Source organism: Lathamus discolor, chromosome 1, assembly GCF_037157495.1.
Source record: "Lathamus discolor isolate bLatDis1 chromosome 1, bLatDis1.hap1, whole genome shotgun sequence".
NCBI lineage: Eukaryota > Metazoa > Chordata > Aves > Psittaciformes > Psittacidae > Lathamus > Lathamus discolor.
The window spans coordinates 43,758,935-43,771,526 of record NC_088884.1 but is presented as its reverse complement, the minus strand read 5'-3'; the positions used below and the strand labels follow the sequence as shown (position 1 = coordinate 43,771,526).

The 12,592-nt window shown below is 36.2% G+C and overlaps 1 protein-coding gene across 15 annotated transcripts in view; it reads right to left on the bottom strand.

The window, feature by feature from the left end:
* The window catches only part of PTPRQ (protein tyrosine phosphatase receptor type Q), a 133,673-nt gene that overhangs the window by 71,088 nt on the left and 49,993 nt on the right, over positions 1–12,592 (bottom strand). For all 15 annotated transcript variants that reach the window (XR_010610594.1, XR_010610595.1, XM_065669496.1 and 12 more), the window contains exons 32-36: positions 11,503–11,685; positions 10,706–10,807; positions 8,284–8,404; positions 4,640–4,800; positions 2,953–3,098 (exon numbers count right to left, since the gene is read on the bottom strand). Coding sequence is in view for 13 of the 15 variants with exons in the window: in XM_065669496.1 (XP_065525568.1) it covers positions 2,953–3,098; positions 4,640–4,800; positions 8,284–8,404; positions 10,706–10,807; positions 11,503–11,685 (713 nt within the window). In the remaining 2 variants the exon portion in view is untranslated. The remainder of the gene's footprint in view (positions 1–2,952; positions 3,099–4,639; positions 4,801–8,283; positions 8,405–10,705; positions 10,808–11,502; positions 11,686–12,592) is intronic.

The following is a 12,592-nucleotide window of genomic DNA, read 5'->3' as shown; positions in this document are numbered from 1 at the left end:
TCAGTGAACCAATATGAACACTATAACAATAGGCTTTTTTGGTGGTTCAACAAAAGCTGTTTTAAGTGGTAGTTCCCTGTCTATGAGTAGCCCAAGGACTGGGAATTACATTAAACTTCTGATATAACAAAATAGTAGAAAAGAATGAACACATAATTAAGAGTAAGGGTGAGCAGGAAGAACTGTGTGGGTACAAACTGAGAAAAGATGGAACTTGCACTAATTGTACCCTGGGGATAGAACATTATAGGAAGTTTCACAATTAACTGCGGCTGCAGATGAAAGCAAACAGCTTGGGATCTTTGGCTACAGCTGAAGAAATTCTTCCTTCTGTCTCTTTCTTCATCCATACATGAAAGAAGTTTTGACATAGCAAAGTATCAGATTATTAAAAGCAGCTAAGTGTAAGCAATACACACAGGCCATGAAAGTGCCAGCAGAAAGTAGTATCTTCACCTCAGGAAGCAGCAGAAATTTCCAGTGCCTTAAAGCTGTAACTAGCTGTGTACAGGCAACACAGTGCTACTGTTCTTCACTGTTAACCTTTTCCCCCTGTTCTGTTTCCTTCTTTAGGTTCATTGTATTACACTGTTTTAGACTATCACAGACTTGACTCTGGTAATCAGGTGAGAATGGTGACACTGTGAGGCCTAATTCAAACCATCCCTCAAGGAGCATAATCTACAGTGTTCCGGTATCAACCTAAGTGAAGAAAATGTTTCCTTTTTATGTGCAATGGTGTATTTTAGGAAAGTTCCTCTTTATCCCTATTTTGCTCATACTGGTAAAAGAAAATGATTGATTGCTAAGTTAATATAACACATTGCTTGTATCCCTTGTCTGCATCCTGAGGACAGACCAAGCTGAATTTCACTCTGAACTGTATCCAGTCATGTTCACTTAGGTTGACTTGAAGTACAATGGATGGATGTTTGGGGTCTATTGTTCAGTCTCTAGAAGGGCTGTGGGCTTCTTTTGTCTAGTTAGCTCCTGGTTCCCCCGCGTGATGTGTCAGAGCGGGACAGTTGTTATCTGTACTGAAATCTGCACCTTTCCCACTGTCTCTTTCTTGATTTTAACATATTCATAACCAGATTCTCACATATTCTCAAACTCCTCAGGCATATTAAAGCCTGTGTGTGAGAATCGAGAATTTGATACAACAGAGTAGCACTAGCTTTAGTATGACTTTAATATCTATTTCAGATTATGACAACATTGGAAGATGTTTATTTGCTTGATATTCTTGAGCATCAGCCAGGATGGTTTTTCCAGCATCTAGAAGATACGCTTTAAAACTTTGACCTCTGTTACTATGTCCTGAACAAAGAAGCAGATGAAAGACTACAGAGAATGACTGCCTACAGCAGCATGTCTGAGAAGGTGGGGCTCCTAGAAACTTGAAAAGATCATACTTTTTAAATTTACCTGTATCATTTCCAAACTGAAAATACAGTTTGGATAAACATAAGCAGAATGGTGACCTAGATGAAGAGTATTCAGCTAAGGATTATTTCTTTCCAAGCACATGTAATACAAAACTTACCAAGACACCCTGCAGCTATCTTCCCTATCTTGCTCCTTTATTTCCAGAGCTCCTTTATTTCCAGAGCCTGGATGTACCTAGGTACATCCAGAGGGATTTTAGCTCTCAGTGAAACAGTTTCAGCTTATTCCACTCAGAGTGCCACCTTCCTAAAGGCAGGAATAGCTCAAGTCCATAGTCTTCCTCTAAAACTGCTTCTATTGAGAATTGAATAAATGTAGACACTGTTCATCAGATGGGCTAATTCAGGTATAAAGGTTTCTCCAGGGATTTGTTAGGCGAAGAAAAATGCTACCAACAGTAGTGTACCAACAGCGCAAGCAGAGCCTGAAGCTCTGAACTGCAGTCCTTATTTTAATCTCATCAGAATGTCAATTCATGGCACGCCTGCACCTAAAACTATGCAGACAGAGCCTGGCAACCACACAACTTCACAGAAGTCGGAGAAGTGTATACACTGAAGTATGACAGCAATTATTCAGCCACAGGTATTTGCAAAATTTGTGAACACTTTTTTCTAGCTATCCTCAAACACACGCATACTTCACACTAGACATATCTTGAGCATGAGGTTATTCAGTAGAGGTATTTTTTCATGCATTAGTTTCTCCACGAATTTATATTTCTTTCTTTTCTTCCACATGTATAATGCTTGTGACCAAAAACCAGAAGCTTATTACTTATTACAAGGAAGCTTATTTCTTCTTATTGCATTTCTGTATCATAATATATTCTTAGACAGGAGAATAGAAAAACTAGGTATAAAGTTAATATATGTGGTGCATAACTCAGGATGAAAGTAGCAACAGAAAAACCTACATGGAAATGTGCAGATCACAAAAAAACCTATAAATAACATTTTGCTTTTTATGCTTTAACCAAGGAATCGCAATATCTTTATTTCAATATACTGAACAGTAATTTCCTTCGGAGAGTAACAAAAATATGAAATAATAATGTATTCACTACTTAGACAGTCTTGTTGCTTTCAGTACTGTAAAAACATGTATTAAAAGAGTAAAACCAGAACTGTTATAGAAATGTATTCAAATAGAAAGATTAGACTAAAATAAACAATCTTAAGGATTTCTAATAAATGCAATGTCTACTTATGTTGTGCAGAGATTAGATGTGCATATATACACGTACATATAAACTTCGAATATATATAGAATATACACAAGACCTATTTGCTTTAATACTCAGTTAGATGAATGTTCAATGAGAGGCACAATTCCAAGATGTTCTGTCTTTATAAGTTTAAAAACTGCCTTGTGATAAAGGACATATGAAAAAAACAATATAATGGTAACCCCAAAACTGATTTCATCTTTAATGAATCATTAGAACACTTTATTGAATCCTACAAAAGAAGAATTAAAAAAAAAAAAAAAAAAAAAGCTTACCTGTATGAATATTCCTGAATTATTTTTGAAGTAAACTGAGTAATACAGTATATTTCCATTAGGCTTTTGAGGAGGAGACCAGAATAGTATTACTGATGTGGAAGTAAGGTTCCTGTACGCAACATCTTTTGGTGGATCACTTGGTGCTGGAAGAATGTTAAGTTTAGCATAACTAACTCAAGGTTTTGTACATTTTAGTGCCCAAGAAACATGCACTATAGGTTTGACATCCTATGTTAAATTAAATAAATTTGTGATTATGGTATAAGAACTGCTTCTGGAAATGATGAAATAAAATAGTATATGTAAATAAATTCTGAAAATGCAATTCTTTTATTTTTTTCATACCTGTTTGTATTTAGCTGCATCTGTAAGCAGATATTCTTATAGAATTTGTCCTTTACTCACTGCTTTGGGCACATGGTAAGTCTAAGTTGCAGCCATGGAAGCTGACTGAGGCCTCTACACTCTATATATGCTTATAGGGAAAAAAAATTCATTTAATGAAAACTAAATTAAAAGCATTGGTCTCCTTTTGCTAATGATAAACAGAATTTAGGCTCCCAACTCAAGTACCTATTTCAGATACATAAGCCTGGACAGTATAAGCATTTCTCTTTTCTCTTCTTTCGTCAGCCTGTTAAATATGGAGGAAGTTCTTCTTCAGTTTGCCTCTCCTCCTAATAGAACAGTGGCATATGGGCATATGGTCTTTTTCAGTAGCACAGCAATGTAGGAAGCTCAAATTCAGTTCCTTGAGTTGGTTTAAGAGAATTTTAATCCGGATTTCTTGCCATCCAAGAAAGTGCTCTACACAACATGCTGCAGAATACTGAACACTATAAATTACCTTATCTCTCTTGCTTTGTGCTCTTCAAGTTTGTATAAAATACTAAAATATTAATTGGAAAGGGAACTCCACAATCAGTTCCTAAAAATCCTGCCCTAAAAAGTCAGTTTATGTTTCCAATACAGCTTCCAGAGCAAAGACAGGGAATACCTATAGCCTGATGATTTAGATGATAGCCTTTTGAGGGATGGCTTGGATGGCTAGTCCTGCCAGTGGTTGTGTGTTGGGAAATCAGTTTATCTATGCAGGATGATTCTGAAATATGCCTACATACTATCCATTTTGGAAAGGGTTATAGCAATAAAATTGACAGGAAAACCAGAAACAATAATTAAACTGAATGACTTTCAAAGCACAGTATACAGTATGATCCTTTACAAAAGTCATCTACTGTATTGGAATTACAGAGTCATTAAAATAAACAAATCACTGTACACTTACAGATTTCATTTTCAAATTAAAACCATTTCAGACTTGTGAGATAGACTCTAAACAGTATCTTTTGTATTAGAAGTTGTGTCACAGCAAGATAAAGCAAAGAGCTATTAAAATATATTATAAAGTTAATTTATTTCAAAATTTAAAATTCATTTAGTTTAATCTTACTTGTCTTGAAGGGAAATGTGAAGTTTTGCTCAGTAAGTTAACAGAAATACCTATCATAACTTTATAGAGCAATAGATATACGTACAGACACAGACGCAGACAAGCAGGTAGAATGTCTCTTCTTGACCAGTCAAATGCCACTCCTGCTTCAGTAGCTTTATTAAATTAAATAAGGCTGACAGAAATGTAAGCCTGAATTAAACGAAAGAGTCATACTATACATAAGCTTACCTCCTTCAGAAGTTCTGAATGCTATAGTATCACTTTTTATGTTCCCATCTCCAAATCTTGTACTTGCTGTTAGGTAAGCACGATACTCATAGTTATATTCCAGGTCTGTGAACTGTAATGATGTTTCTGTTACATTAACACTCCTTTTTGACATCTTATTCCTAAAGAAAAAGTTACTTTATTAATTACATCTACACACCATTTCTGTATGTATACAACTATGGCATACAACACAAAACTGAAAAAGGCAGTATTGTGGTAACTACAAATATTTTGACATTTGAAAAGACTGGGATAACTTTTGTCTTTTACGTTGACAAGCACACTTGTAGCGTCGTACCACAATAGTGCTCTCAATTTTGCTTTAAACCCCTTCCCCCAAAAAACAGAAGAAAACCCCCACAGAAATACATTTGTAAATTACATCAGCAAAGACGATGATTATACAGAATTTCAAGGAGAAGCATGTACATCTAGTAACTACTATCAAATGGTTATGTGGTACCCTTGGGAAGGACACAGTAGGGCATAACTAAACTGTCTCCCTGGACAGGAATAGCGAAATATAAAAAGATTATATCAGGGAGCATGCCCTACTGTGACTCTGTGAAACTGGTCAGAAGGCTGAAGTTATAAATGGAATAATAGAAGATGATATGGAACAGGAATTAGCTGGTGCTGAGTTAATTCTAGTGGAATGTAGCAGGGGATCAGAATGGAACTCTAGTCAGGTCAAAACCCGCCTAGAAAGACTGTAAGATCTAACATTAATAAAACACTGGTATTAGCATAGGTATGAAATGATTATCAGAAAGTAAAATAAGATACAGAAATAGCTAACCTGAATTCAAAAAGTCTGCTATTCCTCATTAAACTAATTTAATCTTTTATGAAAAAAAAGTAGCAGGGAAAAAAAGCTATCTTATGTTCCAGTCCTGATTTCTGTATGAGTGCATGCCCTGTATCTTCAATGGGATTTTATACAGGGATGATAATTTGACAAGTAAAACTGAATATCTTGCTCCAGAAGCCACCAAGAAGCTCTTCACAAACAAGAGGAAGAGTTCTAATTCCAAAAAAAAAAAGAGAAATGTTAATTCAAAATTAATAGATGGGCTGATTTTCATCCTTTGATCAGTGAATGAATGTCCCATTAGCAAAGATCACTGTCTGATACTCCTGAAATAAAGTTATATTGCTCCTGAAATAAAGTTATATTACTAAACTATTGGAATGAGAAAACATGAGAATGAAAAGACTAAATTCTTCCTATCCCTTTCAGATTTCGAGTGGAATGTCTCTTGACATGGGAAAGGCTCTTGGTAACAAAGAAGATACACTACATTTTTCCCAAACTTCTGACATTTTGAATAGTCAGTAAAGAAATACAAAAGGTTGCTGCTGCAGTTATCAAATTCTATACAAAGAAAAGAGATCTTTTCTTGGATCTGTGCCTAATGTATTCTTAGTATGGAAAAACATTGCTGGGTATAATTTAAGTAAGAAGAAAATCCACAGCTTACTGCTGCAAACACTTCTGCCCTGAATAATTGCATTCATATAACATCTTATTTTCTAAAAATATATTCCCAAAAGCAGGCACAGTTAGGAAGAACAGGATAATGCCAAAAGGCAATAGCTATATGCAAGTTCAGCAATTTTGTTAATATGCCATTAATACTCTAAGAACTGCAGACTCAGGGAGTATGAATATTGCAGACTTAAGGCACACAGGATGTTGCTTTGCTACCTGCTAACACCTAAAAGTACCCTGTCCTGTGACAAATGCTTTGAAAGAGAGTAACAATGAAAACATTACAGATATTACCCTTTTTATACTAGCAGTTGTGGATTCTAGTTCCAAATACATTAAAGAAAGGTTATCAAATTCTCTATAGTTGTTCCAATATATTTAAGGGAAGGAACATTTATTTAACGTATGTATTAAATTTCTTCTTTCTGCCTTATTGAGAAGCTCGGGGATCAGCAATCTCCCCCAGAATCTATTGAATGCCTCCCAGATGCAGCAACTATGGCATGGCAGTTTACCTTGTCAAATCTCACACTGCAACGCACTTTATCAAATTGCATAGACAATTCTGTTAAATACTTAAAATTTCCCTCTTCTCCCTTTTTTCCTCCTTCTTCCCCTCAAAAAAACTCCAACAAAACTCTGAGGAAGGAGTGAAGTTGTGGCCCCTTTGAAGGCAATGGGAATTTTTGTCCACTGTCCTTGCCTCAAGATGATACCTAATACCTGTCTAATTTTAGATATGGCACAGTAAGGACAGATAGAGCAAGGAGAATGTGGAAGGAAAAAGGACAGGCTTACCACAAAAAGTTGTGTGGTTGTTTGATTTATATATTTAGAAAGATGGTTCAATCAACAGTTTTAAAAAAATAATTCTTACTAACTCATTTGTCATAATAACGAAAGCAATAAGCTTTAAGGCAATATAAGGATGAAAACTTGTATAACCTCAAGTCTTCAAACACAGCTTGTATCAAAACCATAATCCTTATTGTGAATTAACTCTTCCTTAGCCAGAGGATAGTCTTTAATTTAGTGGGGTTTGTTTTTGTGGTTAAAGAGCACCACACCTTGCCAATACAGGAGAAGTAACAAGACGAGCCTAATTTGACTTTTCTGGAAAGAAGAGCTTACTCCTGTTCCCTTTATCACTGCTTAACCAGCAGATTGAAAAAAATTAAATCAGTAGGAACTGCGGCCAAACCCTACCTTGAAACAGTCAAGTAACATTAAAATAATAAATGTGAGCTCAATAGTAGTGTGCTTATAACAACTGCTGATTTGCACATCTGGTTCACATCTCATAAGGTGCACATTAGCATTTGCTTCCTGCACCTTAGTAGTAGCAATAAAATACTGCAGATAAATGCAGTATATTAAAAGTAATCATTAACAAAATCTTCTCTCTCCCAGCAAAAGTTATACAGAGCTTTGAAGAGATACCACACCACTAGACCAAATTAAGTTATGCAGAGAGTAGGACAGAAACTGCAAGTTTTAAACTGACAAAACTTTTGAAGGTGAAAAAGATCTCAGGAGGAATGACAGAAAAAAAAAAAGGGGAAAAAGAAAGGATAGATAGAAAAAAACCCCAAACAACACAGTAAATAAACACCACCACCCCCCATTTTAAAATATTCATTTGCTACTAATATCATAAGTACAGAATGTAATAGTAGACATAACTGATGGCAATACAAAGACTCTTAACATTTCTTTTACACGCTTTCTACAACAGGAAGCAGTATTTTTCTATTTTAAGACTATTTCAAATCTCCTCGACAATTTAGCATAGGCTTGTGTCCTGCCTTACAATGGGCCTAATCAGAATATAATGCAAATAGTCACCATGCTCTAATTTAAATTTTAATTCATTTACCATAACATAACCTTTAGAAAAAAATGTTGGAAATGTTTACCAAATTTTAAATACCTCAATTTTCAGCTACTACATTATATCTGAATTTGTATATACAAAAGGCTAGTATTTTAAGTGCTGGATGAATATTTGCTTTCCAAACGTGTAATCAACACATTGTGTAAGAAAAACCTAACATTCCCGCTAGGTTACAGATTGATATTTATCCTTAGAACTACTTCCAGAAAATCTTACCAGACGTAAACTGTGTAATAGAGGATAATTCCATTTGGCTCCAGTGGAGGTTTCCATGACAACTTCACAATGACACCCGACAACTGTTTTACGGAGAGGGATTCTGGAGGAGAACTTGGAGCTATAAAATGAGAGAACAGGACACAACATCTTGTTAAACAGCTAAGATCGATGGGATGCACAGCACCCTTAAATAGGTTTTTAATTATTTGTGATGGAAAGTGAACTCTGTACGACACCGGTATACTACCCATCAACTACTGTTAAAGCACAGCTTCTTTTCCGTTTTTGTGACAGATGATAAAAGAAGATTTTGCATGGTGGTGTTAGAACATCTGTTTCTGTGATTCAATGGAAAAAGTACTTCATGAGAAAACAGCAACGGGTAGGTCACAGTGATTCACCTACCATCCAAATACATTGCTGTAATTTTTTTTCCCCTTCTAATAAAAGCAAGAGCTTTATAGGTATGAACACATGTAAAAACCAGCAAATAGTTCCCCTGAGGGAAAAGAGGTGCTGTAAAGAATTATACAAAGCACCAAAAGGTGGGAAAATGATTAAGCATGGCATTGAGAGATTATAAAAATGGGGGTTACTAGTCAGCGGTAAAATCTATTCACTCCATCAAATAAGGACTACATTCACACATTTAACATGTCACAAGGGAAAATATAAAGACAGGCATTGACAGACACTTAAAATTAATTTTAAGATGAATTCTACACAACACCATACCACAACTGTGTAGGGAAACAACGTAAGAAAATGAAAACATTAGACTGTGTTTGATTTCATTCTGAAGTTCATATAAATACTGCTGAGGAAAAATATACCTATGTATGCATTAAGTGATATAGCTTTGTATTAGCATGTTATAGAGAAGTAAATCTTTCTTCATCTTCATTCAGTTATATGTATCACTATGAAGTAATATTAGAATTACTTTTGTTTTTCTCAAATTAAACCAAAGAGCATCATGCACTAAAAATTCAGGTCATAGCTGTAGTCATGCATGAAAATTGAGAATATGAGCACAGCTATTAGCAAATCTATGAAACATTTGGTCTGAATCTTGGAACACTGTGTTCCTCTGAATAAAGAACATGTGTTGTATTATAAATATTGTTTTTCAGTTGTTGTTCCATCTTTCACTATTTCAAAAGTTGGCATAAAGGTTTCAGAACTCTCTGCATTTAAAAAAAATATATTTTTTATGAACAAAGGTTCACTGAACTCAGTGAATGTATTTACTAGCGAAAAATGGTGACAGCTGTATTTAGTGTTTTACTTGTTATATTATCCTCAGTGGCTACATAATAAAAGATCTGTCATACTGTGAATGTCAAGTCTTTTTGGAATGTCTAGTTCATGCTACAGTTCTTACTCAGTGAATATTTTGCTGAAAAATAGAATCTATATTCTTCTAAAAATACTCTATGAAAAAGATGTGTTTATCCAAATTTGCTGATCCCAGTGTGCTCTAGCAACATTACCCTTGAGCAAACGCTTATTACTGACAGTATGAAAGTAAGCCCATCAACATCTTAGAGATTTGCAAAGACCCATTACCATCAAAAGCTGGATCTTGGGCAAGTCAGTGCTCCCTAAGATATGCAAAGAGACTTAACTGGGGAATGGCTGGTGGGATATTTGTGTCAGTGTTGCTCTAGGCTACATTCCCAGAGACTTCCTCCCTATGCAACAAAGAGGGACAGACAGATTCCTCCAAAATCTGAGTCACAGCACCTAAGCTGAGATTCTGCCTTGAATTTATTTCAGGATTCCCCCTCCAGAAACAACAGAGGGGAGCAATGATAACTTTCTACAACTAAATTGGCTACTGAAAGTAAAAATATAATTCTACCCCTCAACCTGCAGTGCACAACACTCTCCTGCTCAATTTGGAAGTCCAGCACTACAGATAATGGACTTTGAGCATTTTCATAATATTAATAATTCTACATCTATACATATGTATCTCCACATCCATCTGTTCAGAAGAATCCACAAGTCTCCAAACAGAAGAACCAGAAATGTCCCTGGACCATTCAAATTGCCTTTTGGTGGCTTTCCCTTTCTCCAGCTCTCACACATCTAGAACCAAACACAGTATTTAACCACGTGGTGTATTAGATTAAAATAACGCTAGTGAATTGATTCTTCAAATTAATAAGATATTGGTAAGACCAAAATGTCCATGCATAGCAATCACACCATTTCACATAGCTTGTACTCATAAAAACATTAAATAACCAATAGATAGATAGATAAAGTTTATGTGTAGACAGGTATTGATATCAATACAGAGATATAATTGCAAAAAAAGTATGTAAAACCAACACATATCTGACATGAAGTTCAAGAATAGTTCAGGACTACAGGCAGATGATGATACATTGCAACTTCTGTTCTGACTTACCATCTTCATCAGTCAGTATATGCAGAGGTGAACCACGAAGGCCCTCCCCCACTGTGGTACTAGCAGACACTTGTACAGTATATTCTGTATATTTCTTTAAATCTAAATAAAGAAGAAGAATTAGATAAAAAAAACCATCCACTGGGCGAAATTAGGTTTTTGAATGGACCATAAGTAGTTCTGATTAGGCCCATAATTTACACTGATCTGTGTCTTTAGAGACTGAAATATGCATTAACAAATCTTGAACACAAAGTATTCTGCAAGAACAAGAAGTGGCAAAGCCCTACTTTACAGTTCATACTTCATATTCCTAGAATGCTTTACAGTTTGTTCTTGGCTTTACTCTGAAAATCGGATGGTTAACGTACTGAGTTCCCAGCATTAACTGCTGTGTCATGCCTCAGTAATAAAGACAGAACACAGAAAAAGATGCAAAGGTGAGTGGAATGAGAAGGATTTCTTTTTATTCAGAATAAAATAGGAAAACGTACATAGGTGACTTGAGTGTTTACTTTGGTATGATGATAGTTATGCAAAGAAACCTATTGAAGTTCCTTGTATTTTAAACATCTAAAATACAACAAGATTTATATTAGACTATAACATTTATGCCCCATTTCACTATATTACGGCACGTCACAACAGGTTATTTCTCAGGAAAAGTAACATGTAACTTTATATAAGGACAAGAAGAATGATATCCAACCAATGAAATAATTGATCTGCATCAGCCTGTTGATCCCTTCTCAGAACATGTTACAGTTGCCGTAAGTTCCACATCATTATATACTGGCCTGTAATCCGTAGTGTCAGAAGAGTAGTGTTTATGATTCTTTGCTCGGTTCCATTAGTCCTCTTGAGATATATCGTGTAGGTCTGTATGATTCCATTGGGAACGGATGGTGGAAAAAATGATAATTCAATTTCCGTGGATGAGATGTTCCTATAGGTTATGTTTTCTGGTGCAGAATCAGGAACTAGAAGACAAAATTTAGACTCATAGATTACCGTCAGTTTCATTGATTTACTAAGCATTTCCCCAGACCAGTTTAAATGAAACAATAAATGTTAAAAAGAGGCTAACTGGAAGATCAAAAACATGTCAGATACACACTGTAACAACAAGGTACAGGTCACTAAAAATCTTAACATAACAGCTAAAAATATCTTGAGCATGACAATAACTTTCCAACACCCCATTCTTATCACTGCAGTTCTCCAAGTTAGCCATTGGTACGAGATTTCCCATATTGGCTGCCATAATTTATACTTTGTATCATAATTTGCACTTATTTCCTTTTCCTTGGGTTATCTATACAAACTGTCTAAATAAATACCTGTATGGAAAAATGAAGGGAGCCCAACATATTGCTGTAAGTGCCCTGAAAGCATCCCCCCTTCTGGAGCACCTGTTTAGCAGTAGCGTAGCTGAGGACTGCCTCCTTCTTGCTCATGACATGCTCCCAGGCAATGCTGCAGTGAGGCTGCAGCCAGGGCTGACTGCTGGCCCTGGGAGCTGCTTTCAACTGGGGCTCTTGTGCTTTGCCCCTGCCTGAGCTACAGCTCCTGCTGCATCACTGCCATGGCTGTGCTTGGCCATGGATCCGCTGATCTAGACCCTGACTTGCAGACTGACGTTGCAGCCTGACCTCAGGTTGGCCTCAACACCACAGACTTGCTCAGCTGTCACTGTGCTGCATCTGACTTGGTGTCACTGAACCTGCTAACTCACTTTCCCAGCTCAACCTCAGAGCTGCTTCATCAATGTGGACTTTGGCAATCTCAACTCTGGGCTGCTCTGGCTGCCACTCCCAAACTTCCCCTGCTCCCTTCACTGGGGATTGGTGGGACAAGTCTCAGCAAGTGAGGACCTTGCCTTACTGG